The 11,172-nt window shown below is 30.1% G+C and overlaps 1 protein-coding gene across 2 annotated transcripts in view; it reads right to left on the bottom strand.

Annotated features, from left to right (window-relative positions):
• Positions 1-1,870: 1,870 nt before the first annotated feature.
• Positions 1,871-11,172, bottom strand: part of LOC107454399 (regulator of G-protein signaling loco) — a gene marked incomplete at its 5' end in the record, with an annotated part of 42,939 nt that continues 33,637 nt past the window's right edge. Inside the window, 2 exon segments of one of the 2 annotated variants that reach the window (XM_071178802.1) lie at positions 1,871-6,412; positions 8,657-8,808. In XM_071178802.1, coding sequence (XP_071034903.1) covers positions 6,224-6,412; positions 8,657-8,808 — 341 coding nt within the window. 2 annotated transcript variants of the gene reach the window in all.

Below are 11,172 nucleotides of genomic sequence, written 5' to 3'. Positions count from 1 at the left end.
TCACTAGGAGGGGTATTTTTTCTTTCAGTGTTATCGCTTCTGGAATCGTAAGTTTTTTTCAACTGTTTCAGGCTATAGTGTGCATAGTGATTAATTTCTTCGCAAACATAACAATGTCTCTGAGCTCCATTTTAATTATCTATCGTTTGAGAAAAATTACTTGGGAGGTTTTTTCTGAAATTTCTGTTCTCATTCCGAAAAAAAGTGTTCTCCCCATATTAATGGGAAATTGAAGCTTCTCTGTGTGGCATATTTTTCGACGAAATGTAAATGTCTAACTCTCGAGCTAACTCGACAGGATTAAACCAATTTTCTCTCTGACGGATTAGAATATGGCTGGCCATCTCTTTATTTAATGTCTCTATTTTATCGGATATGATTAAGTTGCAGAATGATTTAAATGTTTCAGCTTTACGTAATTTGCAATAATACTCGAAATGTGAATTTAAGAGAGTAGCAAATTGAATATATGTTTCTCCTTTAAACTTTGAGGCATTTTTAAAGTTATTCAAACATTCTTGGGGAGTTTGTTGAAAATCGCGCAATATTAAAGCTTTTAATTTTTCATAGTTTTTTAAATCATCATCTTCAATGTACAACAAGACACTGTTTGCTTTTTCACCTAGCATATTGATTAAGATTTTGGCTTTAAGCCCCTCATTTATGTTTTTCGTAACAAAAGCTCTATCCAACGATGAAAAAATGAATCCGAATCAAAAGGAGCTTTAAACTACTTTCCTATTTTGTACTTTTTATCAATGACCTTTGAAAAGCATTATTATTATTTTTCTTATTAATGTTGGCTTATTTTTACGAATAACATACATTAAAGTATGAATTGTTTTAAAAATTCCATGCTGGTTTGATCAGACTGAGCAAATTGAAATGTATAAGATTTTAAATAAAAAGTTTTTATAGAAATAAAGTTTAAAAATTTTCTTTAAAAAATTTCTTATTTTTTATTGTTTACTTCTAAAATATTTTATTTAATTGTTATTAGAAGATCCTCGGGTCGGTCAAGGTTGACTCAGTCTTTCATGCCTTCAGTGGGTCGATAAATGAGTACCAAGTATGCTTGGGAACTAAACACTGGGGGTTTCGCATTCGGTTCACCACCTAACCGGAACATCTGCTCCTGCACCCCAGAGCCCAAAGGTCAAGAAAACTGAGATGGGCACTGTAGGCCTTGGCCCTGTATGGGCTGTCGCGCCACTGAGTTTAGTTTAGTTATTAGAAGTGATGCAAAAGATTTTAAGCCTCTTCCATTTTTTATTTTAATTCTTTTTACATTTTTCCTCCTCCCAACTACACAAAAAATTAAAAAAAATTTATCTCTAAAATTTCGATTTCAATAAAGTAAAAAACAAAAGAACATATGCTTTAGATAACAAAGTTACAGCAGAACAAAACGAAATAGGTCGTTTAAATAAGAGAAAAATATTATAGGAATAACCTGTACATCATTGGTTCTCAACGGGGGCGATACCGCCCCCCTGGGGGCGTTGAGGGTATGCTGAGGGGCAGTGAACTAGTTTTGGGCAGTAGGGGGGCGTTGGGTATGTTTTGGGCGGTAGGGGGCGATGAGCATGTTTTGTCACTCAAATTTAAAATTTAGAAATAAAATTATTAAATTAAGATTTATTTTATAAATAAAATTAATCTAAAATTAATATTAAAAAGAAAAAAATTAAATTAATATAATAAATAAAGATTATCCGATACACCATTTGTACCAGCAATAAAACGAGCTTATACGGCACCTATTCTCCGATCCAAACCAACACACCTCAGCGCATGAGTCTGTACCTCTTGCCTTTGACTTATTCAAGCCATTTGGTGAAAATTGAAGTCATTGCGCTTTCAGTATGAATTTTTGATTTGACCCGTGTTTCTAATAATGGTTTTTCTTAGTTTCATTACAGTTTTTTCCTCTGCCACCAACAATGTCGGTTAATAAAAAGAGGTGTCATCAATACAGTGCCACATACTTGAAGTTGGGATTTGTTCAATCACTGTTGAATTCTCAACTACCCATGTGTTTACTTTGTAATAAAGTTTCATCTAATGAGGTAATGATATCTTACCGTTATCAGGAGCATTTGCAAAAAACTTATCCTGACAAACAAAATAAAGATTTGACATTTTTCATGAACATCTTCTTTCACGCTTCTGAAGGCACCGTCGGTGTCTGGGTTACTAGCAACCTCATCACAAAAATGCGACGATGGTTTAATAGCTTCTTATAATATATCAAAATTTATTGCTAAAATAGGGAAAGCTCATACCATCGGAGCAGAGTTGATACTGCCGTTTGTCAAGGAAGTTTTAGAAACAGTTTTACACCATCCAGTCGCATCCATTGTAATAAAAAATATCCCGTAAGCAACGATACAGTGCGGCGACGAAATGATGAATTGGCTGAAGACGTTGAAATTTCTTTGCGCAAACTTTTGATATCCAACGAATTTTCCCTTCAAGTTGATAAATCAATCTTGCCAGATAATGTAGGCTTAACTGTAGGCATAGGTCCGGTTTGTAAAGGTAGGAAAAACTATTCAAGAGATGCTTTTTGCAAGAAGCTTGATTGTAGATATTGATTGTAGATATCAATGGTAAATGTATTTTTAATACTTTCAAAGATTATTTTAAAGAGAAAAGCATTCATCTTGCGAATATTATGTCTATTACCACTGATAGGCTCTTGCAATGGTGGGTCGACATTACCCTTTTGGAAAGGAAGGTACCAGATGTCTCAGCTGTTCACTGCTTGATTCACAGAAAGCATTTAGTAGGGGAAAATCTCAGCAACCGTTTGCATCAATCATTGCAATATGTCATATCTGCTGTGAACAAAATTCATTGTAATGCTCTCTACGATTGATTATTCAGACAGCTGTGAAAGAAAAACGATAAAGAATTCAATCACTTGCTACTATACACCGAGATTCGCTGGCTTTCCAAAAGCCTCTGTCTCAATAGGTACTGGAATCTTTTCGACTCTATGCTTGAGCTCCTCGAAAAAAGAGATGTAGCTCTGAGAGACAGATTGCTAGAATTTAAGATAGACTTTGACAGATTTTTCTGTAAAATTTAAGGGTGATAATTTACATCTTCAAGGCAACGAGCTCAATTTGATCCCTACAAAATCAGTTATTTCTGCCTTTCTAAAAAAACTCATTTCGTAGAAGCAGAATTTTGGTTGGAATGAGTTCAGCCAAGCAGGCGAAATTCACTCTGATGATGCACAAGAATATTGTCAACACCTTGACCCTTTGCACATGAACTTTTCTGACCGTTTTAAAGATGTTTTGTTCCCTAGAAGTGCCTCAATGGGTTTATGGGTTCTGAACCCTTTTGTGAATATTGAAACAGCAGAGGTTCAGATTTACGAGGAATTGGTTGAACTTTTAACTAAGTAAACTTTGGAATGATGATCTTCTCACAGAATTTTTGCTTAAAGGTAACATCAGTCGTCTCTATCCTGGACTGTAGACTATCATTAAACATTTTTTAATTGCCTCCCCTTCCCCCTAGCTTGTCGAACGTGGAATCAATGTTGTTACAGATCTTATCACAAAAAGGAGAAATCGACTCAAAATTGTGCAACGAGGGGATTAGCGTCTTCATCTCACTAAAAGTATTGAGCCGACCGTTAAGAAATTGGCTCTGAACCATTAAGTACAATCATCCCACTAACATAGTTACTTGAATGTTTCGCTGATACTACTTTTTAGTGTTAAAAATCTTTTTTTTTTTAATTATCTAATTGAGAATAAATTATTTTTTTAAGCATAGGTTTCATTGCTATATTTTTTTCATTGAACGTATTTATTTTTATTATAACAAATAGACTGCGATTACCTGCCGCGAGAAAATTATCGAGTTAATGAGCTCATTATATTTTTTAAAGAGACCAAACAAATTTAAAGCGTAAAGAAATTAAGATTTTGTTTATAATTCAGCACACCACCCTCCGTCTCCATGCTCTAAACAACTGCATTTTCACGAAGGGGGGGCGTTGAAATGTTTTTTGCTCCTTAAGGGGGCGGCAACGTTAAAAAGGTTGAGAATCTATGCTGTACATGATTACTCTTTAAGAATAAAATCCTTTCAAAGAATAAAATAAGAAAAAGGCATTTTTTAAAAAGATCATTTCATAAACATTTTAATTCAGCATAATGAATGATTTCTTCAGAGAAGCTTAATCAAGAGAAAAACATTCTTATAAAATTAAAATATTACTAAGTACTGTAAAATGGTTTTATAACAAAATACTGTTTCAGATAGTTCCCAATTCTCCCCCCCCCCTTCTTTTTGGTCATCACGTTTGATGGCCTTGCACCAATCCTGTCATTTTTCGCCTCTTGGTACATGTATATTTATATTATTAAATTTTACATGGCATGTTAAATGTAAAGCTATTACAACGTGATATAAAAAATACGTGTTGTAAGTGCTTGGAGTTACTTTTGAGAATTTTTATTAATGTTCTACGAGCTACGACATGCGCAGCGGTGCCACTCTAAAAAAATTTCAAGACTGAACTTATTTTTTGACCAAATAATACTGTCTAGCGTTGTTTACTTTTAGAAATTTATAGCTCACTGACACCAAAATTTACCTTTCCTTCATAATAGCCTACATATTAAATCAATCATTTGATTATTTTTTCTAAAAATTTTTGTTCTTTATTTCATGTGTTTTTAGCAAACAACGAAAATAACAGCTTACCTTGTATATTTGGGACCTGAAGCCATTCATATCTCTATTTTTCACTTCACAGTTACTTATTTTTTGTTCTAGCACTATAATTTCTTTCTTTTTTTACAAAAATAATATTGATTTAACTTTGCCCGGCATCACAATAGTTTCGGGTGGGGGAATCAAACTCGAGCCGATTTAGATTCAGCAATAGAGCAAATTTAATTACACAAGTAGATGAAGTTCAATCAATCCCACTTGTCAAGACTTTAAGAATAAGAATTAGTGAAGCTGACAAAAAGAAGACAAATAAAATTCCTGACATCATTACCATATCATATGTTTTCATTAAGATATATTATTTTTTAATTTGATCAAAAAAATTTTTACATTTCTAATGAAAAAAGAAAGAAAATTTTATTGAATTGATAGAATTTATTAGTACATTGATTTTTCTCAAGACTGATTTCAGTCCCCAGGACTGAAGAGTGGCACCCATGGACATGCGCTTTTACTGTAACAGAAGGTGATAGGACGCATATTTTTCCTATATTTTGACGTCATCAGCCGAGATGGGGAAACTAACTGCGTTTCAAGGGGCGTTGCTAATCGAGCAATTTTAAATATTAATTACAAAATAACTAGTTAACCCACTGAACTGAAATTGGTGTCTATCGTCATAAATTGGGTTGAAGTTTTATATTAAAATATACCACGCAGGTTTCTCATTATACAGGCTTTGTACCGGTACAAAAATACACAGGAAATTTTTTTTGTATAATGCATAAGATTAAAAAAAATAATAAACTATTAACACACACAATTCAAAAGTATCTGCAATCATGCAGAAGTCTTTCCTTTAAAAAAACCTTTGTTCCAAAAATAGTAAAAACATGACAAATTTTAAATATACCAGACATACATAAAAAACAATATATACATTGAGAAAACAATATCAATGATCCATAAAAGAAAGAAGTATACTTTTGCTCCCATAATTCGTCCCCACAAAATTGACATTAATCCTTTTGCATCTAACTTCAGCAATTGTGTTCCATCTCTCTTTAATGCAAAATTATATTTAAAGTTTTCCTAAAATTATCACTTCTGTTTATTCACCTTATACCTTGTAAAATGATAGTTTCACAGAGTTGAGTTGGAAAAAAAAAGACTTGCAGATTGATGGCTTATTCACGAAATGACAGAATTGGAAACTTTTTAGCTAAAGTGGAAATTTATCTTTTGCCTTCGGGAGCAGCATGCATACTACTATTCGTAACTTTTATTTTTTGTCACTGCATTGCATGAATTTTGTCAACGTCTGCTTATTATTTTCGTTTAACGAATAATGTAGGAAACATTTCTCTTAAAAAAATATCTGCCCCATAACAAGCAATTTTTGCTGCATAAACGTAAATATTTTTAAAAAAAAAAAATCAGTAAGATTTAAAATTCTCCATGTATGTCCAGATTATTTAACAATGCATATTTCATACTATTTTGAAAAAAGAAAAACAAAAGGTCAAAAAAAGCATAATCTGTTTAAAAAAGATCGAAAATTACTTTTTATTATGGATGGATTGTGAGGCAAGAGAGGTTTGTTCTCATTGGGTAACTTCAGTGGTTTAATTTTACTGGAACATTGAGAAGAATCAATATCTTGATGGGTAGTATGAGAAAACAAGTTTGAAGACTTGTAAGTGCTTTTATCCTAAAAAAACCAACAACAACAAAAAAAAATAATATTAATTTTAAATCAAAGAAAAAACATAAATAAAATTTTAAATAAAAAAAAAAAAAAAACATTTTGACCTTAAATTGAAACTTTTAAAAGTATCACAGTTTTAAATCTTGTAGCCTGAAATAACACTAAAAAGGTAGTTAAATGAATTCTACAATGAACCTTAGAAAGAATTCTATTAGAAATAAAGTGACAGATGAGCATTACTTATCAGAATTCATAGTTCGAACGCTGATATCACAGAACACTTATTTTGCTAAAATGAAACATTTTATTAATTTCTCAGAAATTTAAACATTCATTATGACACAATCAAAAAAGCATATAATGCATACAAAAAAATTCACAAGTCATATCCCTAAAACGTATCATAGGGTTGCCACAAAAAAAGTTGCTTTTAGTAGCCTAAAGCATGAAATTAGTTGCTGAAAACCATGAAAATAGTTGCCTAAATAAGAATTTTTCAATACTAAAACAAAATTTTATAAATGACTTAATTATCATATTCGATGATCCATTTAGTAAAGTTGGTGGCAAATATGATAATTTTTATATAAAAATTAGTGTTCTAAGCACTGAATTTTTAGATAAAAAATTGATATTTGCATGAAATTAAATACTTTTAATTACTAGAATTCATTCAAAAAAAAAAATATATACTTTTTCTAAAAAGTTTTCCATTTTATCAATAATTGATTTAACAAATATATTATGAAAAGTGATTATTCAATTTCGAAATTCATGCATCGTAATATCTTATTAAAAATTGGGAATTTAAAGTCAAGCAAAATTTTGTAGCAATAACCGTTGAAAAGGCAGTCAAGAAACAAAATAGACTTAAAATGGAATCTGTGCAAATTGAGCGCATTAAAAAGTGAAGAATTGGAAAGAATTCAACATTTCAATGATTTTCAACATTTTTTATTTTTTATGGAAAAAAAAAATTCATTGTTTTTAGAAGCTCTTCCTGGCCTCAGGTTGTCAACCCTATTAATACAAAAAAACATCGCTATGAGTACAGAAAAGTTTCCCGGTAGTCTCCTTTTTTTTTTTTTTTTAAATAGCTGCTTTTTTTTTAGCCTCTTCAGGCAAAAAAAAAAAAAGTTGCCAAAGTCGTTTCAGGCCGAAAATAGTTGCAAATATTTGCATTCTAGTCGCCTGTGGCAACCCTGATTTCATGATATATCTTTAAAAAATACTGTTGGACAAAATCTCTTATCATTCTGCAAGTTACTGATGCTCCCTCGGTAGCAGAAAACTTCTAGCTCAGCATCTGCAGGCTATTTTACACCTCATATTATTTTTTTAAATTTAAATGAACAAATTGAGAAAAATTGCAAACAGAAAGAATCTAAATAAGAAGTAAAATTTAAAGATAAAACAAAAAAATATAAGATTTTTCTATCTTCATGTTTGAAAAATATGATAAACAGTTCCCCCCCCTTTTTTTTCAAAAAAAAAAAAAAATTACCAAAAAAGACACTAACTTGATGTTTACATATTTGGTTATTGTTTTATTTCTCTGCAGAGTACCTGTGATGGCATATTTGTGAATTTCATTTAAATAATTAAAAGAAATTATAAATAAGCACAAGACAGAACATCATAAATTACAATTCTTTTCATTTCATCTCTTAAAATTACAAGATTTTATTTTAATATTATCTTTTCCAAGCTAAAACTTTCTGATTTCTTTATCGGGTTTAGTATAAGCATCTGTTTTTTTCCCTTTTGGGCAAATCCAAACTATGACTGTACAAAGTTCAAATTAAATTTAAACAGAAAGTTTTTGTGTATAACTTTATATTACTTAATATTCTCAAATTGTGCTAAAGTTATGTTAGATTAAGGTTAATTTTTACAATCTCTGCCTGACTGTGTTGTAATCACACACAAATTTAATTTTTTAAAGATAGTGCTGCAGATTGACTCTGTAAATTCTGCTAAAGGCCTGATGCTAAAACAAAACAAAAGATTCAAAAGAATGCATTAAAAATTTTTGATTTTTATTCAAGGAATTAATTTCCATCCCAATTAACATTTAAAAAAAGTAACAATAAAAAATTTAATGTCTTTGCAGTTAATGCAAATTAATTATCAAAATAAGCTAAGTTATGAACAGTTCTTATTTTATCTATTAACCACTTTAACTGTCTTTTTAAAACATTAAAAAAACATAAATAAAGCATATTTCATTTAATATAACAATCTTACATTTTCTTTTGATTTTTCTTGGTCAATAGACCCTAAGTCATCATATTGAAAATCTGGCCTTGTTTTTAGCAAGTCATCAAAAATTTGGTTCGTTAATTCTTCTAAGTCCGGAAAGGGATGTGCTGACTTCTCTTTGCTAACAACAAATGGATCTGAGGAAGTTGAGAAATTCAATTACAAAAATACATATTTATTCTTTATGATAATGCAATTATAATACTCTTTAAAATAACAATATCAGACATTACAAAAAAGCTAAAGCATTGTGGCCAAATGATCAGCAATCTGACATTAATTACTAGACAGCCTGTAACATATCAATCTGAAGCAAGGTGGACTTCTTCATGTCACCACTGAGAATTGAACTTTAGTCTTTCATAATGACACTTTCGCCACGGAGCTGGTTGTTAATGCAAATGCAACAACACAATGTGAATTATTTTTTACACAGCAGCAAAAATAAATGTGCTATATGTTTAAGAGTAAAATTTTTGTAAACAACAATTAAAAAAATATGTTAAAAAAATAATCTAAAGCGATGTTAATATACAGTAGAGCGCCGATTATCCGAACTGCTCGGGACAGAACATGGTTCGGATGATTGGAAAACTGTTTAAAATCTAGTGTACATGATTATTATTTATGCACTAACTTCCCTTCGCACCTTTTGTAGGCTTAGGACTGGTAATACTATCTAAAATAGCTTTGGTGTGTTTAAAGTTTTTTTTTCTTCAATTTTTAATTAACTTTTTTTACCTCTTTTTCATTTTGAATTATTTTTATCATATTTCAATTATTTATAATTATTTTTTGTCAATTACTGATTTTATCACATTTTTCATTATTTTCCATTACAAAAGAAATCCAGCAAAGATTTCGTTTCAAAGAAGATGCGTTTTTTTTAGCAGCCATATGTCCCTTATTCTTTTTAAATAAATCAACTGAACTGGATCAACATCATTTTGACGTTCTAGCCAATTCATTGCAATATCTAATGAATTGCATGCTTCTATATGAGGAGGTCCACTATCTTGAACTTGATCACTTACTTCTTCCTCTTCGTCTGTGGAGTTCCGATTTTCATTCAAAATTTCAGCAACAATTTCATCATTTTCATCCGAAAGATCTACTGGTTCAGAAACTTTAGTTTTTCTGTTAAGAATTTTATTCCAAGATTTATTATTCCAAGCACTGTAATCACTAATCATTAAACATAAGTGACAACTACCCATTCCCCAATTATAAAACTTCAGCACTCCTTCTGCATTCCAACCATTGTAGACTATCAAAATGAAGCTTGCATTCTTGGAAGATAATTTTCAGTTGTAAAAGGGTAGGTAGGTTTAACTGTATCACCATACACGTATGGCTGCTATAAGAAAACTGCTAAAAAGGTTGTAAATTAAATATGGTCTTCGGATGTAGGGGATATTATTTATTCTTCTTAATTTAGAAAAATTGTCAAGAGGTTAAAAAAAAAAAAACAAATTCAGACGTAGTTTGGATAGTAATGGTTCGGATAATCGGCGCTCTACTGTATCTTGAAAATTATAGGGAGAACAAATCTAAAAGAAAAAAAAACTGACATTTTTTGATACTATAAACTTAAATTTTTGTGCCTAAGCTATACATATACATAATACCTTAGGTGCCATTTATCATAAAATATATATAAAATATGGAAACATCGGGTTAGAAAAAGAAAGGCTTTATTAACCCTTTGCCTGCAAAGCAAAATTTCAAGATTCACCTCCTCCCCCCATCAGTCTCCACATAAGCGCACATCAGGGGGGAAAGTTTCAAAAATTGTCAAGACTGAAAATTTCAAAATCAGAAGTGGGCGTGTCCCAACAAATAATTTTAAGCAAACAAAAAACTATATATGAATTCTTTTTATAAAAATTGTGAACAAAATATTCAATAAAAATTAAAATATACAAAATGCAAATAAGGTTTATAAAAATTCCATATTTATTTTAGCAAACCAACTATTGTTCAGGAGTATAAAAAAAAAATTCAAAGTAATTAGTTATTTTAAGCAAAAATTTTCTCAGCTTTTAATTTTTTTCAAACATTTAATTTCCTAATAAAATAAAGTGATAGCATTTTATGGAAAATAATAATACTTAGCTAAGTTAATACTTTGTTAATAAATAACAAAAACATTTTTTAAGCTCAACATAGTTCAATAGTCAAAATAATATTCTATAAAATTAAGTCTACAATGCTTATTAAAATTAAGATATGTTAATTAAAAACATATTGCATGTACACAACTATCTTTACAGTATATCTATACTTATCAGTTTTAAAAAGAAAAATTATGAAATTTTATTTACAAACTAAAACATTTATTAAAAATTAAAATTTACTAAAAAATTAAATTAAAATTTACAATTCTTAAAATAAAAGTACATAAAAAAATAGAGTAAATAATAAAGAGTAATGATTTAACTCTTTTGAAAATAATTTGTTATAAAAGAAGATTTTAAAATCTTAGGAGGCTTTTCATTGTC

The sequence above is a fragment of the Parasteatoda tepidariorum genome, chromosome 3 (assembly GCF_043381705.1).
Source record: "Parasteatoda tepidariorum isolate YZ-2023 chromosome 3, CAS_Ptep_4.0, whole genome shotgun sequence".
NCBI classification, from domain to species: Eukaryota; Metazoa; Arthropoda; class Arachnida; order Araneae; family Theridiidae; genus Parasteatoda; species Parasteatoda tepidariorum.
Note: the sequence above shows the minus strand (reverse complement) of the source record. Positions and strands in the feature narration are given on the sequence as shown.